Source organism: Oryzias latipes, chromosome 16, assembly GCF_002234675.1.
Source record: "Oryzias latipes chromosome 16, ASM223467v1".
Lineage (NCBI taxonomy): Eukaryota > Metazoa > Chordata > Actinopteri > Beloniformes > Adrianichthyidae > Oryzias > Oryzias latipes.
This window is the reverse complement of record NC_019874.2, coordinates 16,408,882-16,421,495: the sequence shown is the minus strand read 5'-3', so window position 1 is coordinate 16,421,495 and position 12,614 is coordinate 16,408,882. Positions and strand designations below refer to the sequence as shown.

The following is a 12,614-nucleotide window of genomic DNA, read 5'->3' as shown; positions in this document are numbered from 1 at the left end:
GCCTATCTAGGGGCGGCCGTGGTGCAGCGGTAGGGCGGTCATCCCATGATCGTAAGGTTGCAGGTTCAATTCCCGCCTTGCACGCCCATGAGTCGAAGTGTCCTTGGGCAAGACACTGAACCCCACCTTGCCTCTGGTGGTAGGCGGGCACCTGTGTTTGGCAGCGGAGCGACCATCAGTGTGTGACTGTGTGTGTGAATGTGTGTGTGACTGGGTGAATGGGTCTGTGACTGTAAAGCGCTTTGTCCTTGTAGGAAGAAAGGCGCTATATAAGTATACGCCATTTTACCATTTACCTATCAATTAGTTGTGATGATTTGACTGTTGACCTCGAGGTCTTGGTTTTATTGGCGCAGTTGGTTTTCACCCTCCTATAAGCAATACACACGACTGAAAGAGTACAACTTTCAACCAGGCAGTGCGCATGATTTGAACCAGTCAATGCATTGCTATAGACATGAAGCTACATATATGAGCCACCGTGCCTCACACCATCTGTCATCCACCTGTGGCAGTATGGGGCGACACACTAACAAACCATTTCTCCTCTACAGATTTTTCAGGCTGAGTTTTTGTGATGGAAAATTCCCATGAACTCTGCATTTCTCTGCCCTGCCTTTTATTGTTATTATCTGTGGCTATAATGCAGCTCAGACATTTGCGTTAAATACAACTGGTAGTGTTTTAAGGTTTTTGAAGTCGGAATCATTATTATTATTTTTTGTCTGAGGTTGCTGAATGTAATCGGCCTTTCCATAACAACCCCAAATGACAATGCTGCCTTGTGCGGTGGCTGCCCTCTGGAATGTTCTCTTTGTCTTCCCGTTTTGCGTTATGTGCCAATAATCAACCTTTCCAGTCAGTGTCATCTTGTTCTCAGTCAGCTGGGCCATTATTCCCCACGTTAGCCCACATTTTCTCGGTTAAGTTGTTTTCATGCTAGTTTGAGAAAGTGCTATAGGACCGCGATCACAGAAACAATTGGCGTCCCTTGGGGACCGTTCACTGTATTTGTTTAGAGGGTGGGACATTGTTTACGTCTTGATCCGGAACTGAAAAGAAAAATGAAACGGCGCCCTCCTCCTTTGTCAAGCCTGTGCCTTATTAATCTCAGATGTGGCTTTCATACTGGGGGGGCAACACATCTACATGCACTTTCTTACTTCTGTTACAGCTTTCTTTAGAGTTTCCCTTTTGTTTTATGTATTTATTTTTACTAAATTACTGTCACATGGGTTTTGTTTTTAGTTTTGTTTCTCATGTGGTGGAAGTTGACAAATCCCCTTCCTGAGCCTGTGTAGAATATTCTGCTCATTTAGACACAGAACTGAACATTTACCTCTCCTTCTTTCTGCTAAAATGTTTTGAACTTCCTGAGCACGCTCACTCGCAGCAACACTATGCAGACACATGTGCTCAGGGTTTACCCAATGTTTTGGGTTGAGCTCCCTTCTCCACAGCCTGCTGAAACGACTTCTCATTGTGTCGTTAGAAATGCCAGAGAGGATTAAATTAGACCCTTCCTGCATCATATGCCATGTTGCTAATGTTTGTTATGGAAACGCGGAGGCCCCATGCTGAAGGCGGCATGAGCATCATGTGTCTTGCCGGTGGCGAGGCTGTTGGATTGAGGCTGTTTTTTGGAATTTGGATTTCACATTGAAACACTGTCAGAAGAAGCTGCTTTGGCAAGAATAAAGTCTTAGAGTAGCAAAAAAAAATGGATGAAATGCTTCCCTTTTCAAATGTTAATGCACTTTCATAGGGGTATGCATAGTTTGTCATCAAGTAAACCTAATCTCTCTATTTTCTTTGTGATCCCCAAGGATTTATCCTCATTTAAGGAGTGTGGGAACAACGGCACTAAATGTGCAAACTGCAAAAGGACAAATGAAGTTCAGCCTCATTTGCTACAGATTTAAATACCTTGTAAATATTTGGTGAATAAGCTGAAAACAAGATGTTTTTATTAAGGATTTAAACGTGAGGTTTTTACTTGTAACTTTTTTTTTTTTGTGGTGTCGGCAAAAATAGGACCATAATGTTGATTATGTAATGAAGCTAAAGGCGCCTTGAAGCAGGAGTGGCTTCCCATGTGAGAATCGTGTAAGAAGTTCCAGACATTGTTTGTGCGGCTGGAGTTAGCGGTCTCAGTAACTTGGATCAGTCTGTTTTTGTCATCAGGCAGCTGACTTCCTTCAGTTTCAAGTCAGAAATTCCTTCAGATGTCCTCCATATACACCTCCAACATGTTTTTTTTTCTTTCCTTGTGGACTTGTCATTCTTTATAGATGTCGGGCAGGTCAGTTTTGCATCAGGCCCTATACTTTCTTGGAATCGTCCTAACTTCAGTCAGTTGTAGGAACGCAGGAGATGTTTGTGCAGCAGGATGACCTCTGCTTCCAGTGGGTGGGGACTGTAGGATTCTGTGCTAAACATACCGGTAGGCTTTTTGAAGTGAGCAGCCTGTGAGAGCAGAATGCTCTGGCACCCAACACTTAAACACACACAGACTCTTCAGTATGGTGTTTAGCAGGTTAGTATAATAGATTGTCATTTTCTTAAAGACCCACTCTCATGAAAAATATGTTTTTGGTCTTTTTAAAATGTTATTGCGGCATTTTTGTGACAATGGTGGACTTGAATAAAGAAAATTAAGTGTGAAATGCACTTCTGAGTATTTCTTTATTCAAATCACTGTAAATCAGGAGCAGAAAAAAAACTTATTTGTGAGAGAAAATACACTGGGCAAGCCACAATCTCCCCGCTCAGAGCTCTCAGCAGCGGGGAGGGGAAAGGGGGCGGGGTTGCTCTATGCCTACAACTCAGCTGCAAATTACTAATGAACTACTGCCGCTCTGCAGAAACTGTCCTAGAAAATGATCGTTTTTTAATTTTTATTTAGCTAAAATCCCAATAAAAAGAACACTAGGAATACTTTAACAGTCAAAAACATGATTGGAGTGGGACTTTCCAGTATGTTGGCAGCTTAACATGAGGAAGTCAGGAAGATGTAGGTCAAGGAGGCTAAAGGGTTGGAGGAGGCGTGGCCTCTGCAATAGATCAAGAGGTATCTTTGAAAGTGCTAATAGAATTTCTGCAATGTTTATGAGTGCGCACAGAGCTGTGTTGTGACATCTAGAACAGTTTCCACATGAGCTTCTATTTTAGAAAAGAACATGCCATCAAAGTTATGGAAATATTGATTCCTGCCAAGCGTGTGGCTATGACATTTGTTTATTCTTGTTTTATTGAAGGCTATATTAGCTTCAAACTTCTATTTTAAGGCTGAAAAAGAAAATATTTTGCGGAGCCAGTCTAATCTGCTTGAGTTTGACTAAATGCATTGTCATTTGTAAGAGTAGAAAAATGCTTTTAATGTTGGAAAACACAAAAGATTAATCTGGAGAGTCTTTTGGTGGCATAATAACACAGTGGCCTTAATCCAGCTCCATGACAGCAGGGGGGATTCCACTAGGGCTATTCCAGCTTCTATTTCTTTTTATTTTTTCCAAGTAAGGACAAATCCTATGGAAAACGGCAAAAGATGTCATGTTTGTGTTCTCCATCCACACTCACGGGATTCCTCTGATAAGTAGCGGACACGTCTGGTTTGCTACGGCATCAGTTTAGCCTGAGCTTTGATGCTCCAAAGCCAGGCCCCAAAAGGAGTTTCATGATTCATAGTCCTGCTACACTGAGGCTGCAGCAGCCGAGTGCATCTGCTGCAGCCAGAAAGTCAGAACATGATGCGGTCTGGCACTTGGGTGTCACACATGTGGGTCCCGTTTTTGGGCCGTGCAGCGGCTGCGCCTTTTAATAAGTGGTCAGAATGTGATTAGACATGCATGCTGATAGTCGCCTGTGGGCTTCATTCTTTCATCTACACCGCTGCTGGAAGGATTTCTTGAATAGAACAAAACAAATGAAAATGTGCTCCGTTTTTTCCTTATGTTCTCTAAAAAGTTTGCATTTTTACTGTACTTGTTTAGTTTACTGTTTTGCAATAAATAAACACAAAAATTATGAGTTAGGAGTTTATTTTTTAGCTAGGTGCTATGCTTGGTGTGTTGATCTTTGTTAAAATAGTCAAATATACTGACATGATTAAGCATGTTTTTCTCAATCTGAACACCTAAAAGCTAGGAGTGACACACATTGTTAAAGTGATTAGAGAGATTACATCCAAATCTGTGTGGCCAGACATGTTGTGTTATAAAGACACAGGTTTAAAAACAGAATCCCCCAAAAATCTTGTGAAAAAAGTCTTGGAAAAGCATTGAAGTACACCCCTCTTTTTTGTAAAACCAGTAAAATTAGGAAAGTTCTGAACGTGTAATGACAGAAGTTTGTGAAAAGTGGGGACACTTTCACATATGATGAAATATTTCATTGAGCCTTCAAACGAAGTGGACTATCTGAGATGATGAAATCTGATGCAGAGCAGTGTGAAATGGGTTTTAAGGAAGTGTTCTCAAATGATCAAATTAGGATATGTACCAACAGCTTAAATTCATGTTTTCCTCTAAACCATTGATCTATTAATTAATGCAGATTTTTTTCTATCGTTATCTCATTGGAAATTTAGCACATTTGAGTTTCTACCGTGACTTATCCTGTGGTTCCCACCCTTAGTGCATCAAGAAGTTATTGCATATTCATCCTAAATATAGCAAGTTGCTAACAGTTCCTCCCATTGTCATTTCCAGCATTCTTTGCATCGCTAAATGGGCCGTATTAACTGAACATACAATAAGATTAACAATAAGACAGAAACACTAGGTGACACCAGCAGCTGACTGACTGCTTTCTGTTGGAAGGACAACTTCTGCTACTTCCTGTCCTTTGTGCTCCATGAAGTCTTATAAAGGAAAACTGCCTAAACATCACCACTACGAAGCTCTGCTTTCTCATCTGTGTATAATATTTCCTGGATGTCTCGTGTCATGGAAGGACAAACCAGAGGACGTCTCTGCAGCAGTCTTAGCACTCTGCCACCATGCTGCCACTGTCATATATTCACATTCATAGAGACTGAAATCACACAACCCTCGTCTACCTACTTACTTTATTCCCATCTTTTCTTTATAGTGAATTTTCAACAGCTAATGGCCTAAATAAAAGCAACTGAGAGGACTCCCTTATTTTGAGAGTGTTTTGCATGAAGACAATGAATCTGGAAGGAGTAATTAACCCGGCAGCTGTGTGGGGACTGGGGTCAGATTTGCGTAAAGACTCTGGTGCAGGGTTTCATTTGTTCTGAAGAAGTCGGCACAATATTAGATGCCTCATGAAGGTGATGCCCTCCTCTGTCTCAGTGCCAGCAGGCGTCTACAGCAGGAATCTGCTGACAGTTCAATGAATCATGCAGATATTCAGGGACCATGCTGGTCATGGATCTGTTGGACTCTTTTTTTATTTTTTCTTCTGTTTTTGGCCGCATGCAGAATAAACTTTGTGTTTTGTTAAGGAGCAGCATAGTTTAAAGACCATTGTCATTTGGGAGAACATCTTTGCATAACTCCGGCTCATGTACAGCCCTTTTGTTCTTATTTCCGGCAGCCAGCAACGGCGAGTGAAACCTCCCCAAACTGGCCTCTGTGTTAAGTCCACAGGAATAAGAGCTATTTGTTCAACAGAGTCAGTGGGACATTGAATCTTAAATCTCTTCCTCTTCCTCACGCTCCACTGGACCAATTATGAACCCAATCACAGCAGCAGCTACCACCAGGACCTGCCATGGGTTGTGGGATGAATAAATGCAGGAGTGATGAAGAATCTTAACGGTTTACGGGATTAAACGATATTTTTGTTGTGGGAAGAAGTTCCTCTAAGTGTCAGTTGATGCTAATTGTGTTGTTTCCTGTTTCCGGTGGATCTGCGGGTTTTTCTGCTGGGGATGTACACTCGGCTTCATCAGGAAACAGTCTAAGGTGCGTATTTCATATCTATTTAATTTTTTTCATTTTTACAGGAACCACTGCTCATCATCATGACGTTTGAAAGGTCTCGGATGATAAACTCTTGATAGATGTCCCTGTATGTCTTGTGGCTGAGGCGTCTGCACAGATCCACTGTCTCACATTTGTGACGTTGTCTCCAGGGACATGATTGAGAGCGTTTTGGTGGTTTGGTTGGTCAGCAGGAGCCGGATGGATGTCCGTGTGAATGTGTCAGCCATCTCAGATCCCCTGAACTCTCACAAAGGCTCTACAAAGAGAGAGGGATGAGCGTGGACATTAGGGCTGTGTGTGTGCGCTCATTCAAAGCTGCATTGTTGGAGTGCACCCCCCCCCCTTGACAACACTCTGGTGACTAGCTCGGAGATGCTTCACACACTGGGGACGGGCTTTGTGTGGCCTCCTGACTGGACCTGGGGCGCTCCCGTCTGGGCTGGACACGGTCTCTGGGGCATGTGAACCTGAGCGGCCCCATTCCAGCCCTCCAGCCAGACGAACACGTTGCTGTCTGCAACTTTTGTCTGCGGTCAGGCATATATATATATATATATATATATATATATATATATATATAGCTTGTTATTTTGATTGCTGGTTTGTAATATTTGTCCAATCAGCTGCACTGCATTGTGCTGTCACACCCCCTGGCTGGACCAAGACAGGTCAAAGGACAGTGAAGCCCCAGTTACCAAGCTGCTCCTAATTGAGAATGATGGCACTTTTGTTTCTTTGAATAGCACCCACTCACTGGTCTGAAGTCACAAGAGGTCTTGCTTTCATAGCGCTCCCCGATGGCGGCTCTTCTCATGCTGATGGTGCAGCCTCTGGCCCAATGGCCTGTTGGATCTGTTCTGATTTAAAGGGAGTTCTGGTATTCGTGTCAGGGAAATGCTTCAGTACAGCTGCAGCAGCATGTTCTACAGCATGAGGGTGAGGGTGCAACTCCTATGCAGTCTATAAACAGAAAAAATGAACACTTTAAAACCGTTTTTTCTGTCTTCTTGTCAAGATTCAATACTCTAGGTGTAAGACAAACCTTGGAAATAAATGCATTTGCTTTTCATTTGGCCATTCCTAACAGTCCTAAGTTGTCTCCTCAAATTGATGAAAATAAGTGGAAAACTGTTAAAGAAAAAAAAAAGAAGAGAGAAACAGAATAAAATAAACCTTAATTTTTTGTCAGAAACCAGTTTTTTAAAAATTATTTTCTGGTTTTTAACAGAATGCTGTGCATATAATAAAGTTTTGCTGTTTAAGATGAACGTTTGCTGAAAGAATACATTCAAAGATGCTGCTTAACCTGCTTGTGAAGGAGTTCTGCTGTTACACTTTGTGTGATGAGACACACCATGGAGTCCACAAAGGGGAGCAGCTACAGTTTCCTTGGAGATGAGGACCAACAGGTGCTGGAATTTTTCTTCTGGAGAGCCCAGATTTATGAAATGGGCTAAGTGCGGGACAATGGTTCGCAAAAGGCTCATGCTCAGACAAGTTCAGCCAAGTTTACTGTACAGCACCGTTGTCCTGTGTGTTCTTCAGATTACAACTGCTACTAAAAAAAGCCCAGGTTACGGGCACGGACAAATGTGAGGATGCGTGCTCACACACTTTATGCTGTCTGATTGCAGGTGTTTGCTTTTGATCACTGCTTCTGGTCCATGGATGAATCCAACATTCCCAAATATGCCGGTGAGTGGTTAAGGAGGAAGCGTACCCCTCACCATGTCAGATGTGCGATCATATGCACAGAGAGGCACGGGGAGATTTGTATTACCACCGAAGGGGCATACTGGAAGCTTTTTTTTGGCAGCACAGCACAGTGTGTTCTGGACATGCTCAGTATGAGCTCTAACTACAAAATGAAATTAAAAACGTTTTCTTCATTCATCTCATTGACTATATCGAGTTTACTTACTGTGTTGTGGAGAAGATACACTTTGTAATCATCCTTTGCAGAGCAACTATAATGTCAGTCCTGGATTTTGCTAATATCTGCAATGTACTGAATTGATGAGCCTGTTTAGTGGCAGGCCGCCTCCAGCCTTTGAGCCAGGGCTTTATTTAGCCCATTTAACAGCTGTCCCATTCACACAAGACATTTCTCTGCGCAGCATTACAGTTTCCACATGAGCACACAGGAATCCGACACTTTTTGTGAATCACACACCTTCTTTCTGAAGCCTTTCAATGCACCGACTCTGCACCAGAGACATCAAACCACAGCAGATACTCCTCTCAGCTGTTCCTCTGTTTACCTCCATCTCCTCTTGACAAACTCCTCCTCTGACAGGTCAAGAGGTGGTGTACAAGTGCCTTGGAGAGGGAATACTTGAAAATGCATTCCAGGGATATAATGCCTGCATTTTTGCCTATGGACAGACAGGTAATCAATGACATAAACAAAAAAATAATATAATATTGTAAAAAAACAACAACACAGCTATTACTCAGCTTTTACAGTATAATGTTTCACAGCATTGGTGGATTACTCGTTTGGAAAAAAGAAAACTTTCTCACATGAAATCTTCATGCTGACCGTAGAGACCTTGAATTTGCAAATATTCTTTACATGCCGAACACACACATAACAACGTGTAATAAAGGGTGTGTATCTCCTTCCTATGAATTTATGCTAAATGTGACCAGATAAATGACAAAGTAGAACATTCAGTTCTATTTTTTCCATCTATTTATTTAGATGGAAGATTTTTTTGTTTTTAATCAATAAATCAAAATGAACAGAAATGAAACATCGATTCATTGAATTTATGAACTGAATTTTTAAGGCAAATTTCTGTTTTGTCTGGCAAAGAACTGCTTTGATTTGAGTTTTTAATGTTAGCATTTATTATTTTACAGAGAAGTAGTTTGGTTCTTATACATAGCCCCAGTTTTATCTCCTTCAATGTTTAACATAAAAACTGTTCAACCCCCTTTGCTGCAAGCTGCGCAAGAAAAAAAATCTAAGTTTAGGGCTCAGAATTCAGGCTTTGGATTTAGTTTCAGACCTGAAAGTTGTTTCCATCATTTTGTTCTTTCTATCAGCACAAATAAACCAAAAAGCCATAACTCTAACACTTTCAAGCTACGGTACATGTGAGTTCATTAGTCTTGTTTTTAGAGCTGGCTTTCTCTGCCAAACCGGATTTGAAGTCCATGGTTTAATTCAGTTTCTGATTCTATTGGATTATATGTTGATTTATGCTCAAACCACTCTTAAAATGTATGTTTTTTAGTTATTTAAAAACACTTGATCATGTCTATAGATATAAGCCAAAAGAAAGGTGGATACTTTCATTAATGACATGATGAATTCTCACATTTTAAATCAATTAATTTATAGAATTCTATATTGATTTTCTAAGTCAAGATCGATTTATTATGAATTAATAGACTTATTTTGATTTCTAACTTGTAACTATAAACTGTAAATAAAAGTAATCATCTATTCTGATCGTACTTAGAAACTAGCAGACAAGTGCTTGTTTTCCAGAAACCTACTGGCAGGTCTGTAACTTCTCCATCCTGCAGACATCTTGATGCAAGAAGATCCATGGGGTTGGGAATACATTATTAATCTAATTAGAGGACTAGGTTTAGTCTGAGTTGAGGCGGTCCTGAGTATTTTGTTAGAGTAGTTCTGCTCATGTCAACTCTGTTTTTGCGTCCAGGTTCAGGCAAGTCCTTTTCCATGATGGGTAATGGAGAGCATCCAGGTTTGATCCCCCGACTGTGCTGCTGTTTGTTTGAGAGGGTCCACAAAGAGGCAAACGAGTCCCACACTTTCAAGGTAGAGGTGTCCTACATGGAGATCTACAATGAAAAAGTCCGGGACCTGCTGGATCCCAAAGGGTGAGTCGTGTGCGGGCGGTTTGGTGCTCTTGACATGCTGGTAGGATTCTCTGACACATTCAGGATCATTCAGTCACTCAGTTGAACAGAATCGGTGACCTGTCGGCTCTTTGTGCTTCACTGCAGTCAGGATTGGGTGTAGTAGCTTGAATAGTCTGAGTAGGAAGCGCTACCCAGTCATTTCCTGCAGCAGCGGCGGCAGCCAGCATCATCCTCCGACACTGTTGCATTCTTCGCCTCTGTGGTCTGATGTGGGTTTGGCGGACAGAGTGGGTATGGGCATGTTTCAGGGACATCTGCTAGTGAGGCTGGGAGCAGGAGAGCAGTCGCGGCCGCCTGCAAGCACGGTCCAAGAGAGAGGATACACTGCAGGCCTCTGTGTGCTGCAGATGCCGCTACCTTCACTTTGGAGAACAACCACTCTTTCTTCCCTGAGAGATTCTTGCTCTTGTGTTCCTGCCTGGGTTACTAAGCATCAGCAATGCTTTGAATTTGGTGGGTTCTTAGTATGACTGAAGTTCTGCCGTGGCTGCAGACACAGCAAACCTTCTCTCCTCTGAACAATCTTCCTGTCTGAAGTGAACTTCTTTACATCATCTAGAGATCAACTGATTTATTGGTGTTTCAGCTGTCAGCAGCAAAGAACTGTGGTTTAAGCTGCTCTGCAGGTCTTCATTTCTTTTTCATCAAGTTCCTGTCAGTTGAGGTTTTCAACCAGTTTAAAGCATCTTTATTTATACAGCACGTTTTATACTGATAACATTTATGGAGAGACAAAGCGTCAGAGAAACCTTTTGAGATAGAATGTAACCAACAAAGAAAAAAAGAATACAATCCAAAATAAAAGTCCTAGATATTTTTAGAAAAAGAAAAAAACATTTTCTTGGGATGTTATTAAATAAAGGGTTTTTAGGGAACGTTGTTGAAATAAAAGAAATAATGAGACAACAGAAATATATAAACAACAATTTATTTGTACTAAAGTGATTGGAAACCTTTGGGAAAATGATTCAGTGAATCATGACTCCATTATTGGAATTCTTAAACTGAATAGTCTATCTAACACCTAATTCATTTTGGGAATCTTTTTAGTGAAATGCACAAAAAATAATTTGTGCAACGACTATTAAATAGTAATTTATCTCATAGTTTTTATAAACCTGAAGGAGTCTCTGCATTGCCACTTTAGTAACATGTTCACATTGACATTACATTTTTTGACACTTTTGTTTTCTTCTCATAAATGAAAAAGAAAGTACAGAAAATGATTAATATGAATACAGAAATGTGGTTCTTTTCTTGCAAATACAGGTTTCAAATGACCTTAAAAGTTTTTAGCATCGTGGTGTAAAACAATGATGTCAAATCTTAAAGTTTTTTTCTTGACTTTTGATGTATATTTTCGTATTCAAAAGGGAAAAAAACATGTATTGTTCTTTAAAAATACAATTTTTGAGAGTAGCAGTAGTTTAAAAAAGACAAACTCTATTGTTAGCACACTATACTTGCATGCTAGTAATTACGTCAGACATTATATGTTATTTTGTTAGAAACTGTAAAACTTTCTTTCACCTTCTTTTGTGTTTTAAGGAGCCGCCAGTCTTTGAAAGTCCGTGAGCACAAAGTCCTGGGTCCGTATGTGGATGGTCTGTCCCAGCTAGCTGTGACTAACTTTGAGGTGTGTCCGTCACTCGTCTGTCATTAAGCTGGAAGGATGACGCCGGCCTCACTTTTCCCTCACACTGAAGTGTCTCACAGGAATAATTAAAAACATACAGCCGTTAGGGCCCTTTACACAGCAGCTTCTCTCCCTGTCAACCCTCAGATTTAAGTCACAGTGAATATTTAGGTTAAGTTGTTCCTCGTGCAACAGCTTTCATGACCCCTCCCCGGTTCGGCTGCAGTCATGGAGCTGCATGGAGTTTATGTACCAACCCTTGGCAGATCCTTCCTCGCTGAAGCAAAACATCTCCACCCTGTTCCTCTGCTCCGCTTGATTTTAGTCCAGTGGATTTCCCACAACCTGCTGAGACCTATTTAAATGAAATGAATCACAGCCACATGTGGATACCTCCCACATGTGCAGTATTCAGAAAACTACACACTAAGCAGATTATATTTATGTGGTTTCAGGCTAATAAAAACCTAAAAAGTAAGAGCGCGTAATAACATAAGGCCTCTTTCTTTATGCTTTGCTTTATTCTTTCAGGACATCGAGGTGCTAATGTCCGAGGGGAACAAATCTCGCACAGTCGCAGCCACCAACATGAACGAGGAAAGCAGCCGATCGCACGCCGTCTTCAGCATCATCGTCACACAAACGCTCTTTGATCTACAGTCTGGAGTTAGTCTTTTTTTGTTTCTTTTTTTCTCTTGAAAGATATTTTCACTTTTTCTGTAATTAATTGCTTGTGTCTGTGATGATCAGAATTCAGGGGAGAAAGTGAGTAAGATGAGTTTGGTTGACCTGGCAGGAAGCGAACGCGTTTCCAAAACGGGAGCTGCTGGAGAGCGGCTCAAAGAAGGCAGCAATATAAACAAGTAAGTGTTGGATTTGTTGTCAAGTTTGCTGGTGAAGCCTGACCGTGTGACGTGTTTTGGGTCACCTTGGGGGGCTTCTGTATGGATCCAGGTCTCTCACCACATTAGGCTGTGTGATCTCCGCTCTGGCTGACCAGTCTTCAGGAAAGGGGAAGCCCAAGTTTGTTCCTTACAGAGACTCAGTTCTCACGTGGCTTTTGAAGGTTTGTCCTCAAATTCCACATTTTTAAAATTTGTCTTTTTGTTATCATAATAGTTGTT

The 12,614-nt window shown here is 41.3% G+C and overlaps 1 protein-coding gene and 1 long non-coding RNA gene across 8 annotated transcripts in view; one reads left to right on the top strand and one right to left on the bottom strand.

Annotated features, from left to right (window-relative positions):
- kif13a (kinesin family member 13A) overlaps positions 1-12,614 on the top strand; it is a 37,236-nt gene that overhangs the window by 6,741 nt on the left and 17,881 nt on the right. For all 7 annotated transcript variants that reach the window (XM_020710143.2, XM_011485182.3, XM_011485185.3 and 4 more), the window contains exons 3-10: positions 5,921-5,933; positions 7,589-7,649; positions 8,251-8,343; positions 9,632-9,812; positions 11,403-11,490; positions 12,022-12,156; positions 12,241-12,353; positions 12,445-12,556. In XM_020710143.2, coding sequence (XP_020565802.1) covers positions 5,921-5,933; positions 7,589-7,649; positions 8,251-8,343; positions 9,632-9,812; positions 11,403-11,490; positions 12,022-12,156; positions 12,241-12,353; positions 12,445-12,556 — 796 coding nt within the window. The remainder of the gene's footprint in view (positions 1-5,920; positions 5,934-7,588; positions 7,650-8,250; positions 8,344-9,631; positions 9,813-11,402; positions 11,491-12,021; positions 12,157-12,240; positions 12,354-12,444; positions 12,557-12,614) is intronic.
- On the bottom strand, positions 5,935-7,582 carry LOC110016652. The gene is made up of 2 exons (XR_002291967.2): positions 6,709-7,582; positions 5,935-6,210 (listed from the first exon to the last, which is right to left on the bottom strand). It is a non-coding gene; the product is annotated as an uncharacterized LOC110016652 (long non-coding RNA).